Consider the following 17,050-nt stretch of genomic DNA (forward strand, 5'->3'; position numbering starts at 1 on the left):
AAAAGGATAACCGACTGATAAGAATTTCAATGGGTTTTAGAAAGACAAAACATGAACACAGTCACAGTCAGACCATTGTCTGAGTGTCAAAGCCTAAATGATAGAGCTCGCCTACTCTTACTTGCACAATAGCATCCACTTGCATCGGACCTACAATACAATAGCTCCATCTAGTGAACGTTTACTGAAATAAACTAAAGTGGGACTGTGTTCAATCGTCCATCCCACCCCGTCGAATACGATTGGACAAATGCAATTTCGCCAACGTCCTCTAAGCTCTCCTATTCGCTAGGCCGACCTGTCACTCGAGTTTGAGGGACTGATGGTAAATATTCAGGGTAAATATGGCGGAGGAAAACGTACCAGATTTTAGCAGACCTCAAATGTATTTATTTGGTGAGCACGTCTGTTCTGCCAAGCTTAATCTTTGGTGCACAACATATTTTTATTTGCATGTGTCAAAGATTGCAGCCATCTAAAGTAGATAGGATATTAATGTTCTTACTTGCAGTGCAATAGGAAATAGGAAATTAGCTAGTGCTAACATAAGATGCATCTTGTCTAGCCAGCCAGCACCTCTTTGTTTGTAAGCTGGCACGTTTAATCGCTAGTTTTCAAAACAATGCAATGCATCTTGTCAATAGCCACTTTATTTACAGTGTTATCTGTTGTCTACTGTAGGCTGTGCTCTCAAATCGGACAAAAAGGAGTTCAAATTTGAGGTGGAGGACGATGATGCGGATCATCAGCTGTCACTCAAAGCAGTAAGCATGACGCTCGAGCCTGTGCTTATAATAGTAGAGCTATAGCTACTAGAGAATGCAAACGTGCTTATAATAGTAGAGCTAAAGCTACTAGAGAATGCAAACGTGCTTATAATAGTAGAGCTATAGCTACTAGAGAATGCAAACGTGCTTATAATAGTAGAGCTAGAGCTACTAGAGAATGCAAACGTGCTTATAATAGTAGAGCTATAGCTACTAGAGAATGCAAACGTGCTTATAATAGTAGAGCTAGAGCTACTAGAGAATGCAAACGTGCTTATAATAGTAGAGCTATAGCTACTAGAGAATGCAAACGTGCTTATAATAGTAGAGCTAGAGCTACTAGAGAATGCAAACGTGCTTATAATAGTAGAGCTAGAGCTACTAGAGAATGCAAACGTGCTTATAATAGTAGAGCTATAGCTACTAGAGAATGCAAACGTGCTTATAATAGTAGAGCTTATAGATTATGACGAGCTAATGACATGCTTTTTTTTTTCATGTACACATGAAATGCACCTAAACATTTCGAGGTAATAAAAGTTGGAAAACAACGTCACAGTGTGCATCTGACAATTTATTTATAATATCTCCCTTTTATATACTTATCGTCTTGGCTTTTGCTTTGCATTCTTTTGTTTTGAATTCAATCCAAATCTGGGTAAACTGGTGAAATTTGACGAAACCATGGTATGAACAAAACAGAAGTCTTACAAACTCAACTCAAGCATGTAACAAGCTGATGCGACTTTTACTCTAGCTTATGCTAAATGGTAAACTGCTACTCGTAATATTTCTCCTGAAAGGTCTTACATGTACAGTCATGATTAGAGATTAGTCATACACAGTAGAGAGGCTGTGTGAGATCCCCCCCCCCCCCTATCACACTGCATACATTTGAAGGAATGCCATTTTAACCCATAGAATGAATCCTTCAGTTTTCATGCCAAATGACCCAGTACTTAAGATGGATAGCACATTCAGTCACTACCCGTTTGCAACCAAGCAGATAGCAGACAGAGCAATGTGAGATACTTTTGACGTACGTAGCCTATCCTTGATGGCATGTTCCAGCATGGTGGAACAATCCCTGAAGCAGCTGTGTTGGTGTTGCAGGTGTGCCTGGGTGCAGAAGCTGAGGACAAGTTTCACACTGTGGAGATAGAAGGTGTCACCTATGATGGAAAGACCACCAGAGTTCCACTGGCTGTCCTGAAGCCATCCGTTCTGCCATGTGTGAGTGCTTCAGGCTGGTTTGGATGTCGGGAGTAGGGATTGCTCTCTGCAGAGTGAGGGCACCGATTATAGTCTACTATTTTATATTGACTTGGGAGGAAGGTATGTTTAGTATGCTATTTTATAGGCTTCATGTTCCCACCGATAGTAACAGTAGGCCTGAATCAGAGAATATTTGCCAGAAGCTGCTATTTGTTTTGCTACTATTGCATCCAGGACAACGTTGTGGTAGTTTGGAATTCTGGTAGCATCACTGACATTTATCATTCAACAATGCATCCATTGAATAGATTAGATCCATCCCATCTGTGCTTTGTTCCTCTTGCTCAGATGGGAAGTGTAGTTCAGCAGGCACTTTGTGTCGTCCCCTCCATTCTCCAGATAAATATATGTACATTAAGCACACAGATAAATATACATACATTAACTGGATGGGACACAACAGGACGTATAATCTGCCTCAGTAGAACAAGATGTATAATCTGCATCAATACACTTGACTGCATTAAGTAAAACATTACTAGATATATATTTGCTGCACAGACATCAGGAAGGCTATTGTGTGTCTGTGCAGAAACTTTTATTTACTCCCTTCACACTTTAAATGGTCTTGAATACAGTGCGGGGATCTTCTAAAAAAATAAACGATGTATTAAAATGATTTGTTTTTGCTGTTGGGGGTCTGGGACCTCTCACAGCAACCTTACACTGACATCGCATGTTTGCGTGGCACTTGGCTGTATATTATTTTCTTCTTTAACACTTTATTTTTTTTCTCAGCTGAGTTTAGGGGGATTTGAGATCACCCCTCCGGTCACCTTCCACCTCCAGTCAGGATGTGGACCGGTGTACATCAGCGGACAGCATTTTGTCAGTGAGTGATGAGTAATTACAATATGCCTATTCTGTTTGAGTCTGCTCTTCTCACTGTTGGTTCAGAGAGATGCATGCTAAGTATTCCATGTACAAGGTAGCATTCAGACGTGTACAGTAGAGTAGCAATGTAAACCCATCTTCCTCAGGTGTGAAGGACTCCGACGACGAAGAGGAGGAGAACAACACGTCGCCTGTGAAGAGACCGTCCAGTTTAACGTCAGGGAAGAGGCCTGCTCCTGTGGGTATCTTCTGGGCTCAGTTGGCTGAAACAGTTTTTAGAGAATTGCATACAGCTATATAGCTATAAGTGCTATCCATAATCTCAATTGTTAGAATTAGAGTCCTTTGATCGGTGTGTCAATTATGTTAATCCTGATTGTGATTGCTGATGTCAATTTCTCCTTGCAGAAGAAACTGAAAATGGAGTCGGATGATGATGATGATGATGACAGTGATGAAGATGATGAGTATGAATGTGACGATCGTTATATGAGATAACAGTGACTATTTAAAAGGCTTATTTTGCATGTGTAATATAGACATGCTAAATATATTTCCATGTTTTTTTCTTTGCAGTGGTGATGATGATGATAGTGATGAAGATGAGAGAGATGTAAAAATGAAGAAAAATACGGCCACCCCCCTCAAAAAGGTAGGCTTTCTATTTTATTTATTTATTTATTTTATAGTAAATGTAAGTCCTAAATCATGTCCACCATTTATCTTCAAATTGCAGATCTATACAGACTAGGGTTGCAAAGGAGTGGAAATTTTCCGGTAAATTTCCGTAAGGTTTCCAGAAATTTATCATGGAAAGTTAATCTTGGGAATTTTGGAAAGTTTTACCTTTTTTTTGACCTGAGATTAAACTCTTTTTTTGACACGAGATTAAACTAACCACCCTCGGGGAGCGGCAGCCCTATAGGCCACTCCCTCTGGGATCTGGCCTCACTTGGATCTGGGCGAGACCACCGGCCCCTAGTGGGCGGCTGTACCGAAATACGATGCATTAGACCGCTATACCACTACAGATTCCTATAACAGGGAACTTAAATGTAGCCTTGTTGGGGAAAAAATGCAATTCTAGATCTTGCAGCAAGATATTGGTTTAAACATCCTGATTTAATGCAAATTCAGTTGAATTTCAACTCTGCTCTGTGCATTCCTCCACCACTTGTGCAGTGCATTCTTCCATCACATGCACAGCTAATTCCCAGCATGCTGCACGCTAAGAGGGCTGTAGAATCCATTCAAGTTTTACTTACAAATAGATGTAAATGTAATTTTTTTTTTTTTTATTAGAAATGTTTGCCTGCATGTCTGCTTATGATAAAACAAACGTATTTATATTAATGTCTGTTTATGACAAGGTAAATACAGTTGGTATAAATAACCCCAAAATTCCCATGGAAAGTTTCCAACTCGGAATATTCCCAGAATTCTGCAACCCTGATACAGACCAGTAAAGTTATCTGTGCTATGCCCAGTTGTCCACTAGGTGTCAGGCTAGACTTGGGTTTGCGGATAAATTACCACCTCAACAGCAAAGATCATGTTGACAACACAAGCAAAATGTGTTTTATATTGTAGTATTTTCAACGGGACTTATAATTGTAACATTACATTAACTGATGAAAAGGCTGATTTGTGTTGGACACGTGAAGAGCACTCTTTGGTCGATGTCCTGGATCTGGTATGTTGTAACAGTAGACTTTGGAACATTCAGGTACACTAGCTGTTATTAACTCCCATTTCTGCTCTGGCTGGCCTCCGCCATTTTGAGACGCTACAGGGAACTTTTTCATCATGTTCCCTCTGGTACCCACCTGGTTTGCTGAGACTAAAACACAGGTTCTGTGGGTATAATGATCGGATTTCTTCTCTGTAATCTACCTGAATGCTCCCCATCAACCCCCGACTGTGCAGAGCTGTGTGCATGCAACAGCAGACAGGCAGCGTTAAGACAACACACACACGTTCAGGCATGGGAGTATATCCTGTTTCGTCCCTCCTTCTTCCTATGTTCTGTCCCCCTGTCCAACTGCCTTGTCATTCCTCTCTTTATCCTCTCTCTACCCCCCCCCCCCCCCCCCTTTCTCTTTTTCTCTCTCACGATCCCCCTTTCTTTGTCCAAAAGTCACTTATTGCACCTGGCCTTTGTCTTTGAACATAGTTTGTGTGTGTGTGTGTGTGTGTGTGTGTGTGTGTGCAGGGGTGTGGGTGTGTGTGTCTGCCTGTTTGTGATTTTAAAGACAGCATCCATGTCTAAACTGTGCCAGGCTGAGATCAAAGCAGGGCAGATGCGCATACCTGCGACGTGAGCGCTGATTCTGCCCCAGGGCCAGATGACAGCTGAGCATTTCTGTCACCTGTTCATTTATTCGGGCCCCCTCCCCCAACCACCTCTCTCCCTCCCTTAATTCTTTTCGTCCTCCTTCTCTCACCCTTCCTCTCTCACTCTCTCTCTTTCTCTCTCACCCTTCCACTCTCTCTCACCCTTCCTCTTTCTCTCTGTCTCTCACTCTCTCTCTCTCTCTGTCTCTCTCTCTTTCACCCCTCCTCTCCCTGTCTCTCTCTCTCTCTCCTTATCTCTCTCTCTGTTTTCCTCCATTCTCTGAATCAGATAGATTTATGGCCTCGACCAGCCAATTGTGGCTCAGCCATGATGAAGATTGTTTATTTTCTTTTCACCAGGCCATTTAAGCAACTCTACAAACGTTGCTCCAGGGAACAACTCATGTAATTACCTTGTACCTGTTGTGTTAGCGTGTATATTTCAGGTTGTTACATAGTCCTCCTCACCACAAAGGGAGCAGAAAGCACAAGCATCAAAGCAACAGCAGAGAGGCTCCTGTTGGTGTGTTTGTTGAAAGGTAAAAATGAGGATAGCATGTTCTGGTGCGTGTGTCTCAGAAGAACTGGCTTTGTCCCACAGACCCCAGAGACATTGGAAAAGAAGCCTAAAAGTGCTTCAAAGCAGAACGGTTCTCCAGGGAAACCAGGAGGGTCAGCAGTTAAACCGCAGACCAAGGTAAGAAAACTCCCACAGGCCTCAGCTACCCACCTGGTTCTGATGAAGTCTGGCAAACAAAATGTAGCCAATTGTCAAGTCTCGTCGATGAGTTTGAGCATATGAGGAGACTATTTGAATTCCCAAGTTGATGGGATTTATGGGAAAAGGTAAATGTGATTCCAAAATGTCCCCAGGGCTTAGAAAGCAAAGAGAGATTCGAAAGAGATGTTTGTGGTTAGGCAATCCCCAAACAGCTAGTTTAAGGGATCATTTGTGGTCTAGTCTTCAAAACAAAGTCCTCAAAAACATATGTGGTCTGCCAGTCAGTGTGTATGTAAGGCCAGCAGTATGCTTGGATAATGAAGAATTGCAGAGTTCTCCAATCTCTCACCACAGTTTTCCTTTATGAAACTGCTTATGGAAGAATATAGCAAGGTCTACAAAAGACCAACCATTAGTAGTCCTATGTTTAGAACTTGGTCGTTATGGAGTAGAATTGAAAAATTGTTTGAAATTACCTGAAATATTCCCATGGGCGATTCATAAGGAATATCTTAATGGGAAGACATACAGTACATAGGCTAGTGCTTCACAGATTTACCACTGCCCTAGAAGTCCTTTCCAGACCTCCAGCTAGCTGGTCTGGACCCAGTGTATCGTAAAAGAATGTGGTGAATGCAAGTAGCAATTAGCTCAAACCGGTAGTTAATTTCCTCAGGTGGAATGTGTTGGACGACGTCCTTACAAAACCAAGGATTGAACTCTCCCTCTCTTAAGCAAACACACCTGACCTCTGGATGTGTTTCCCAGGGCGAGAAGTTAAACCCGTGACCCGTCCCACTGACCTTCTGCTTTGGCTGACCACCTAAGATGCCAAATCTGACCCTTTTAAAGCTATTGATATTTTTATTTTTAATTTTTATATTGAACCTTTATTTAACCTTACTGTAGGTCCTGTTGAGACTGTGATCTCTTTTACGAAGGTGCCCCGACCAGGACAGCCGCATAGTTTGAAGTATAGTAACAACAGCAAATGACAACAGCAATAACATTTCAAAGACATAAGCAACAAACAAAAGCTACATAACATGTAGATTTAAAGGTATCGAACACTATTGGTGGACCTCAGTGCGTGTGTGCGTTAAACCAAAATGAAACTTCAGACCCTCTAGGACCCTGCGCCCTTGTGAGGGTCCCCAGTCTGTCAGAAGGCGGGAGGGGTAACGTTGGCTCCCCCGGGGCAGCGTGGACAAACTCAACTAATTCTGTAATGGCTGTTCAGACGTAACACAGTGGTTGTTAAAATACTCGTGGGGATTATCCGGTAGGCAACTACTGTAAACCTCCCGCCAGTTAAACTCTCCACCCCACCTAGCCCTGACCCCCTCCCTCCCCCTAGCCCTGACCCCCTCCCTCCCTTCCTCCCTTCCCCTAGCCCCCCCCCTCCCATCTCTTCACACCCCTGGCTTCCTGAACACACCTTCTCCCAATTGCTCTCATTATGTGTGTTTGATGTCTGAGGCGGCGCTGCTCTCCCAGATCCCCCTGCTCTCCGAGGACTGAGCGCTGCGGCAGCATACTGGTCTTTAGCATGGCTCGGTCTTTAGCATGGCTCGGCAGAACCAGAACCATACATCTCACCCCTCACATCTCGTCCTCTGTGTCCTTTTATTTGCGTTACGGGGTCGTTGTGAGAGTGAGAACCCCAGAGTTTGTTGGTCGGAAGTGCCTCCTCTATGCTGGAGTGTGCTGTGATTGATGGGGTTTGCTGGGACTAACTGAGTAGTTATGATGCCTGGGAGCAGACACCATGGTTCTAAAGATGGCTGATTGACATTCAGCGCAACAGATGTCTCGCCTACCTGTTCAGGACTGGGTGTCAGTGATTTCTAGTTTGTATTTATCTGTGAATAGTCCTGCATTGCTCTGTTTAGTAGTAGTAGTAGTAGTAGTAGTAGTAGTAGTAGTAGTAGTAGTAGTGGTGGTAGTAGTAGTAGTAGTAGTAGTAGTAGTAGTAGTAGTAGTAGTAGTAGTATTAATAGTAGTAGTAGTAGTAGTAGTAGTAGTAGTAGTGGTGGTAGTGGTAGTAGTAGTAGTAGTAGTAGTAGTAGTAGTAGTAGTAGTGGTAGTGGTAGTAGTAGTAGTAGTAGTAGTAGTAGTAGTAGTAGTAGTGGTGGTAGTAGTAGTAGTAGTAGTAGTAGTAGTAGTAGTAGTAGTGGTAGTAGTAGTAGTAGTAGTAGTAGTAGTAGTGGTAGTAGTAGTAGTAGTAGTAGTAGTAGTAGTAGTAGTAGTAGTAGTAGTAATGGTAGTAATAGTAGTAGTAGTAGTAGTAGTAGTAGTAGTAGTGGTGGTGGTAGTAGTAGTAGTAGTAGTAGTAGTAGTAGTAGTGGTAGTAGTAGTAGTAGTAGTAGTAGTAGTAGTAGTAGTAGTACTAGTAGTAATAGTAGTAGTAGTAGTAGTAGTAGTAGTAGAAGTAGTAGTAGTAGTAGTAGTAGTACTGTAGTAGTAGTAGTAGTAGTAGTAGTATTAATAGTAGTAGTAGTAGTAGTAGTAGTAGTAGTAGTAGTAGTAGTAGTAGTGGTGGTGGTGGTGGTAGTAGTAGTAGTAGTAGTGGTAGTAGTAGTAGTAGTAGTAGTAGTAGTAGTAGTAGTAGTGGTAGTAATAGTAGTAGTAGTAGTAGTAGTAGTAGTAGTAGTAGTGGTGGTAGTAGTAGTAGTAGTAGTAGTAGTAGTAGTAGTAGTGGTAGTAGTAGTAGTAGTAGTGGTAGTAATAGTAGTAGTAGTAGTAGTAGTAGTAGTAGTAGTAGTAGTAGTGGTGGTAGTAGTAGTAGTAGTAGTAGTAGTAGTAGTAGTAGTAGTAGTAGTTGGAGTAGCTGTAGTATTTGTTGTAGTAGTAGTAGTAGTAATAGTAGTAGTAGTAGTAGTACTAGTAGTAGTAGTAGTAGTATGGTAGTAGTAATAGTAGTACAGTAGTAGTAATAATTAATAATAATACTTTAGGACCCGATTGGGGGGGGGGGGGGGGGGTCTTTATTCAGCCACACAGTGACTTGGTTGCACACATAGTGGGAGGCGACACAGCACACACACATGCAATTTATGGGGGTCGCCAGTGGAAATTGTTCCCTGCATTTCTCAGTTCTCAAGTCAGATCTTGGTCAGGGACCGGACTGAAGAGCATCTGTTCTTCTGCATGTTTTTCATATTGGGTTCTTTTGGGAATAAACCTTTGTGAACATGGGGAGAGAGAACATGCAAACTCCACACAGAAAGGCTTGCTGTGAGGTGACAGTACTGGGTACTACGCCACCGTGCTGCGTGTGAGCTCTTTTGGGGTTCAGTGACAAGGACACTTCGACACAATGCCGGGAACTGGGATCAAACCGGGGACCTTGCGATCCCCAAACAGCCGCTAGTTGTAGTAGTAGTAGTAGTAGTAGTAGTAGTAGTAGTACGGTAGTAGTAATAGTAATACAGTAGAAGTAGTAGTAGTGGTAGTAGTAGTAGTACAGTAGTAGTACTAGTAGTCGTAGTAGTGGTAGTAGTAATAGTAATACAGTAGAAGTAGTAGTAGTGGTAGTAGTAATAGTAATACAGTAGAAGTAGTAGTAGTAGTAGTGGTAGTAGTAGTAGTAGTAGTAGTAGTAGTAGTAGTAGTAGTAGTAGTAGTAGTAGTGGTAGTAGTAGTAGTAGTAGTAGTAGTAGTAGTAGTAGTAGAAGTAGTAGTAGTGGTAGTAGTAATAGTAATACAGTAGAAGTAGTAGTAGTGGTAGTAGTAGTAAATATTCTGCACAGTCCCGCACTGCTATGTTTAGGCCTGTTCCCGGTACCAGCAAAAACATCCGTCCTTGATTTGCAGTTAAATTTGATAATCAAATCCTTTATGTTCTCATACCTTGCGGCCCCTAGCCCTCATACCAAACACTGAAGTGACAATTGCTAGCCCAGTCAGACTTAGCTAGCAGAAGTGTGAGGACCATGTGTTTTTAGCCAGAGATAATCGGAGACAAGTGATAACATCAAATGATAGCGTGCAAGTGATTAAGCCCCGTGTCCTGTAGCATCTGTAATCAGTGTCTGGTGCAGATGAAAAAGCTTGCTGGCCAAGTCTGTTTATCAGCTGTTTCAGGTCCACAGCTGTCCATGGAAGTTGAGAGCCGCCCTCAAACAATAAACACGCAGGGCATTTTTGGCCAGGAGCCAGCGACATGTGCGTTTTTAGAGTGTGAGGTGTGTGTGTGTGTGTGCACGCATGTGTGTGTGTGTGTCTTTTATACCATTTGATCTTTGTGATGTGTTAATATCCGTGGAGGATTCCTATTTAGGGACAAATAAACATTGAAGAAATGATATTCTACAATCAGTCTTATTTATGATTTTGCTCTCTATCTTCAGCTAAAACCAGCAATTCTCTATATGCCTTAGAATACAAGTTCAATTTGCAACAAAGCTGTTTTCAGTCAGAACGTGTGTCTAGCAAAGAGTGCTTACTGACATTGCTGCTTTGGTTAGGATTGCACACTTTCAATATGCCAACTCTTATCTGTTTTCATAACATTTTAAGATTTAGCATTTAATGTAACATATAACATTCAAATCGACAATGGACCATTTAAAGACCACTTGACAGCTCAATCATTTGTTATTTGACTGTACATGAATAAGAGCAAATTGTATTACTATCACAAGATCACATTTTGAGGTGTTTGCTTTCCAAACTATGACCACATTTTGAATGTGCACTAATAGCCAAGCTAAGCTCTATATTGACATGGTATCTCAAATAGACAGGCCGACAGAAATGTAATCTAAACCATCTTTGAATTCTACTTCTCAGGTTTGTCACAATATTTTTGTGAAATTTGCATACATTTTCACTTCATATTCACAAAGATTGCAATCAGAGATGCCCTGGTATACCTATTAGATGTATTAAGGGTATTTTAGCCTGGACACCCTATGATGGGCAGCTTTCTATGAGGAAAATGTGGACGGCAAAATCTCATATTATATACAGGCATATTTTATTGTTTTCTCAGTCACTTGACAGAAAGTCCCTTGAAATGGGTCTCTTTTCCCTGAGTGTCTGAGGCTATCAATGAAACCCTGCAATCTCCGAGGATTCCAGCCTGCGCCAGCATGTAGGGACAAGCACTTCTGCTTGTGTAGCGTGCTGCCATGGCGTATGCCGTGTGTGTAGTTTGTTAGACACACACTGCTAATTGAGGACCTCTAGGGTTAGGCTGTCCAGGGCTGGACACACCTGTAGTCCTGCTAATACAATGTTCCAAAAGTGCTCTCTCAGTCTCATCCACACAAACACCAGGGCCTCCTCTAATGTGAAAGGACAACTATGACGATGATGTCATCTTGGAGTGCCAGCTAAGAAGCAGTGTTATGGCCAATCAAACGAGTAGGGCCATAGGTTTAAATCTGCTGGTTGTAATCTGTTCACAAACATACACATCTGGTATGAAGAGAAATAACATAGCTAGTTGAAGATAGATTTCACTCACAGCAGTGCTTCCCATACCTCATGCAAAGTCCGCTACAGCAGAAGATTGGTCTGCGAGTGTCATTCTCTTATAGTAGCAGTTTGAGTTACCACCACTAAAAAAACTCCCCACCTTTTTTCGCTCCTCTTGACAAACAACCCCTCCCTGTTTCTCCAAGTAGAGTGGGGGCTTGCCCTCTCCTGCTTGGAAGCAATAAAAGGATAATTTGTACCCGACGTATTTGTAAAAAGGTGGTGTAATTAGGGTAGAATTTGCTGTCCTTGTTTGCTTTTATCCCTTTCCAGCTGGTTGCTCACACCGGCCCTATTAGATCCGCCCTCCAGACTAAATAGGTCAGGCTAGGGCTGTAGTCCAGCTCACAGGGCCAGATCATCATCACAAACAGGGCTGATCACTGGTGAACGGCTTCAATCTAGAATCAGTAGATTTCATATCATCTATTCAGAATCAGTGGTCTCAAAGGGAATTATTGGAGGGCTCTTTTCAAGGCTATTTTGCTGATCTACAGCGAGCGTGTTCGTCACAAACACATCTGTTTCCACCAGTTATGTTAATAGATTTAAGAAACAATACAAAGTTTTGTCCCAGTAACCAACCAACCAACTTAAATGTTTAATAGTGCCATTTTACAATGCATGTCAGTACTGGACACAGGGGTCAGGCTGATTTACCTACAAGTCATATTCATCATCTCCATCATATAGAGCCCTATGATTTTCACGATGTGGAAAACGTGGATAAAATTGAAAAATTTGGTAATAAGTGCAAATTTGCCAACCAAACGATCAACCGACAGAGTGAGCTATTCTGTAGAAAACTTTGAGATGTCGCTTTAAGAAACATGTCAAAGAGGCTGTTTGAGACATTCAAGTCATCAAAAAAAATCTTAAATTCAGAGCAGAGCAATAATACCTAAAGGACTGCTATGAGTCAGGCGATAAGCTGTTTTGCAATTTCTGTCAGCATACCATTGATTGGACACGTAAAAATAAAACGGCATAAAGGGATCTTCTTTGAATTCCAGACACCAGGAGTAGGACGAGAGAAGTCAGGAGCTGGCTCGTCCAAGGTCCTTACTGTGCCTGAGATCAAGAGCAAGCTAGAATCAGCAGCCAAACAGGTAAAGACACATACCGTCCTTGTCATGCTTTCTTGAAAAGGCATTTGGAGAAATAATTAGTTCTCCAAATGCCAAATATTATAATTAATTACTTATTTGGTATGAATAACCCATACATGTACATTGTGTCTTCTCCTACAGGGTACACCTTTTCCAAAAACTGAGCAGAAGTTTGAAAATTACGCAAAATCTTCATTTAGAATCTCTGATAAGAAAGTAAGTATTGTTTTTCTTTATTCTTTGGGGATAATTTTTTACATTGCAACGGTGGGAGCTCTTTAGTTATTCTGGTGAGCTTTGTTATTGTGACAGTCTTTGTAAATGAGAAGATATATGTCATTTTGTAATGACATAATGTTTAATTTGACCTTTGAACAATTAATTCCAAACAGAATAGATTTACCTAGAGAACCTAGAGAAAACAGGGCAAATGTAACACAATGGTCAGTATAAGTACAAGTATATGTATCATACTACGCAGAATGCTTTCATTTATGCCGGGCTCACACTACAGGATATTTAAAATCCTAACCAATTTCGAAATCGGGTTACATCACGCACATACGGAGAATCTTAACAGATATTCTTCTTGCACATCTCAAACAAGCACACACAGCAAGATTTGAAAATAACGGCTCAGCACACACTACAGGATCTTATCGTGTCTGAGGGAGCAACGAACCACTGGTCTCGCCGTCTCACTTGTAAAGTCGGGATGTAATAATCTTAAATATCAAACATGTTTGATATTATCAGGGCCGCCCCGATGGGTCTGCCAGCCGATCAGGAGGTATAAGATTGGATCTGTAAAGCCCTCACATTACAAGATAATCTGGGCCGATCATCGGCCCCGACCAACGTTCCAGACCAGATTTCTCCTGTAGTCTGAGCCCGGCATTAGTCTTTAGATAAAATACATGTTAGTTTTAGTCACATTGAAGTCATTTTATCCTTATTTTTCATCTAGTTTTTGTCTACGGAAACTCTGAACATTTTAGTCTTGTGTTTAGACAACACAACTCATTAAATTTTAGTGTAGTTTTAGTCACATTTAATAGTCCATCTTAGAGCCACATTTAATCTTTTCCAACCCCTTCTATTCTTTCGGGCTCAAGGACCTTGTGTTGCATCTATAATAGTCTAGCTTCAGTACTTAAGTTGTCCATTAGATATCCCCCGAAGCCAGCTGATTACTTTGGCCTTGTAGTATATGGGTTGAGCATATACACTAAGTAATATGGCTGTGAGCTCATATTATATGTATTACCACGAGGCCAGTTGCGCACTCTCGGTGTATGTTAGATAACTGAAGTCAGATTAAACCTGAGTGTATACAGATCGCTCCATCCTTCATGTAAAGGACTCCTCTTATATACCCTTGTGTGCTGGATATAAAGAACTATAATATCTCTAATCTCGGTCACAGACAGTCTGTCCACTGTGCACGTGCTAAATCATTCACTCTCTATGGAAGTCGGACCATCCCTGGCAATAACTTAATTTGTTTCCAGAATAAGTATAAATTAACTGTTAGCTAGCTGGCAATGGCAATAACAATTGCCCAAATAGAGAAGTATCTTGATTAATGCCATGCGTGGTATTTCTGCAATGAGTTTAATAGCTAGCTAGAAGAGCTAACTTAACGCTAGCTAGCTCAAGTAAGCACTTGGTACCGTCTGGAAGAAAAACAAGAACATCTGCCAAGCCAGCCATCGATAGCTAATGCCAGCCAGCTAATAGCTAGTAATAGATATCCATTCTTCCTTTAACAGATAACAGAGCTAGCCAACGTTAGCCATCAACAGCCAGCCCAGATATCCACTCTTCCCCCTCTTCCAGTACTGAGCGCCTGAAGCCATCATAACATGAGCGTCACTTGCCTGTCTGATCTCAGGGAGTGGAGGTGGATGAACATCGGGCAACATTCAACCATGCACTGCATTGCTGAGGTGCATTTCCGAAAAAATAATTAATTCAGTTTTGAATGTCCATTAGTCCACCAATGTCTCATAACAAAATTTTTAAAAAAATAAAAGTTTTTATTTTCAAAGATCCGTTTTCGTGACGTCAACATCTCTCTTAGTCATGGAAAAAAGGTTAACACATTTTTTGTTAATATTTTCGTTAACAAAATTAACACTGCTCACTCATTGTGCCACTCCCATTCACTATCACTGCTCAAGATGGAAAGTTTGCTGAAGTGAAACACTATCATCTTTTAACATCTTTGATCAGAAGTTGTAGCCTATTCAGGTTACACTGCCGTAATCCCACAATTCAGAGAGTTACAATTTACATTTCTGGGGGACCGTTAGTCATTTCAAGAATGTACTCCTAAAAGTGTTAAAAACACAATAAAATTATATAACCTAAAATGCATCAGTTAATAGCGTCATTGTGTATCACTAGGGTCAGTAGCATCTACAATGAACATTATCACTACAATGAACAGTAGATGATCATATCATCTTATTGTATGGCCTTATTATTTGTTTTTTAGTTTTTTTAACATTCATTACATATTTTTTGTCTTACAGAAAGTTAAAATCACCTGAACTATTTTAATAACTGCTATTTTAATTCACTACTTACTTTTGAATAAATGCTTACATTTTAGACCAAACTAAAAATATGATGGGCCTATATACTGGCTCCATATATATATTTAAACTAGAAATGTCCACTCCACTTACACATTCAACAACTTTACTTGCTGATGACATGCATCATGGGTGGGGGATGACAGGTTCACTGTGCACTTGTTCAGTGATAGAATGGGAGTAGGCGTATACCTACCCAGGGTGTTCTCACTGATTTACTGCCTACTTCTCTCATTAGTGTCTTTTGTAGCCCTAATGAGGGGACTGGAGGTATGCGGAGGGTACCAGTCTCTTATGTTCAAGGTCTTTGACCAACCCAAAGAATATTTTCTAAAGATGGATTTTGTGCTTCTGTAACACTGCCTTGTTGTTTTGAGAAATGTTTTGTTCTTGTTGTTCAACATTTGTGAGAGAGGTGCATGAGCTATGAGATTTACCTTCACATTATGAAACATTACACCTGTTTCTTAATTGTAATGACACTATGAAATAATTACATTTTATATATGTTTTGACTCGGAAACCATTGCATCTGGAATTTTTAACTTTGTTTATTTTTGGAAAATTATTTAAGACTTCTTAAAGTCCCTTATTAGTGCAAGTGCGAGTCAGACCACAGTTTTATAAACCCTTTGTAATTTACAAACACTTTTAGAGGAATCAGTCACGCACATCACACCCTGAAGTCTCCATTAAGATATGCAATGTCATCATCTGCAGTTGTTTGCAGGTGAAACCTCTTTGGGGGGAGGGAGGGGGTCGTTCTCTCTGTAGAACCCAGTCTGTAGAAACATCTGTGGAAGTGCTTTGGTTTCATAAGCCCAGCCTGAGATGTGTCAGACATGAGCACCTAGTCATATGCTCTGGTATGTACTACTGCCCCCACCCAAACCCTTGTTGTACCCCCACACCCCCTTCTAAACTTATTGTTCCCCAGGCGAGGGAGCACGAAGGCATGCTGTAGTAAAAGTGAGTCATACGTCTCGGCTATGTAGCACGTCATTTGGATGCTTTATAATTACTCTCTCTCTCTTTCTCTCTCTCTCTCTCTCTTTCTCTCTCCTTCCCTCCCCTACAGGTGGTCAAGGACCTTTGGTGCTTTGTACAAACATTGAAGACAGCAAAGAAATGAGGATTTTTTGCACCTGTTGGTCTTGCATCTCCTAAGAACATTGGAAGGCTTATTGCTAATTAGTGTAGGTTACACTTAAACCCTATTTTGTTTTGTGTTTCACTTTTAATTAGTTCACTATTTTGGACTTAATGAGTCTTAATCTTATCCTTTAAATGTTCGTTTCATGTTGCACTAATTGGTGTTTTACTATTTTTTATAATGCTGGTCCAGTTTGTTCTATATAGCGAGGTTAGTTTGAATCTTTGAATAATTGCTGATTTACTACTAAGAAGAAATTGAGTCCTATCTTATCCCTCTTATCAGTAGGATAGTTTGTTTTCTAGTAAATTACATGTGTAATTAAATCTTGGTGAAATGCCCCCTTTTCTAAACTTAGACACAACTGTCAATAATTGATTAAAAGATCTTTACCAACACCTATCTTTGATCATGGCTGTGATTAACCTTCATTGCATTGACCCCAATATTTATGTTTGTGCTGCCTAAATGTACTAATAACATTAGATGGCGTAGTTAGTAGTGCCTCTGCTATGATGACACGGGAGAATGACCATTACTGTAACCATTAAGAAAATCTGTTTGGTTTTAGGCAATACTATAACTTTGCATTTGTCCAAATATATTATGAATATATTATGAGTGTTCAAAATAGTTGGTCCAATAAGTCCAACTACTGTATAACGTCTCCTGTCTTTCAGCCAGTCCTTCAAGGTTTCTTGAATTCTACATGCTGCATGACCACTGATAGTGAATGTTTTTTTATGGCCTACTGAAGCGAACGTATCCATCCA

General features: G+C 40.8%; 1 protein-coding gene across 1 annotated transcript; it reads left to right on the forward strand.

Moving 5' to 3' along the window:
* Positions 1-344: 344 nt before the first annotated feature.
* npm1b (nucleophosmin 1b) lies at positions 345-16,613 on the forward strand (the record flags this gene model as incomplete). The annotated part of the gene is made up of 11 exons (XM_084456409.1): positions 345-396; positions 682-764; positions 1,881-2,000; positions 2,781-2,874; positions 3,023-3,114; positions 3,285-3,343; positions 3,453-3,528; positions 5,812-5,907; positions 12,429-12,524; positions 12,666-12,740; positions 16,203-16,613. The coding sequence occupies 11 exons, from the start codon at positions 345-347 to the stop codon at positions 16,254-16,256; spliced, it is 897 nt and encodes a 298-aa protein (XP_084312535.1). The 3' UTR covers positions 16,257-16,613.
* Between the last annotated feature and the right edge of the window lie 437 nt (positions 16,614-17,050).

Source organism: Borostomias antarcticus, assembly GCF_949987555.1.
Source record: "Borostomias antarcticus genome assembly, chromosome: 22".
NCBI lineage: Eukaryota > Metazoa > Chordata > Actinopteri > Stomiiformes > Stomiidae > Borostomias > Borostomias antarcticus.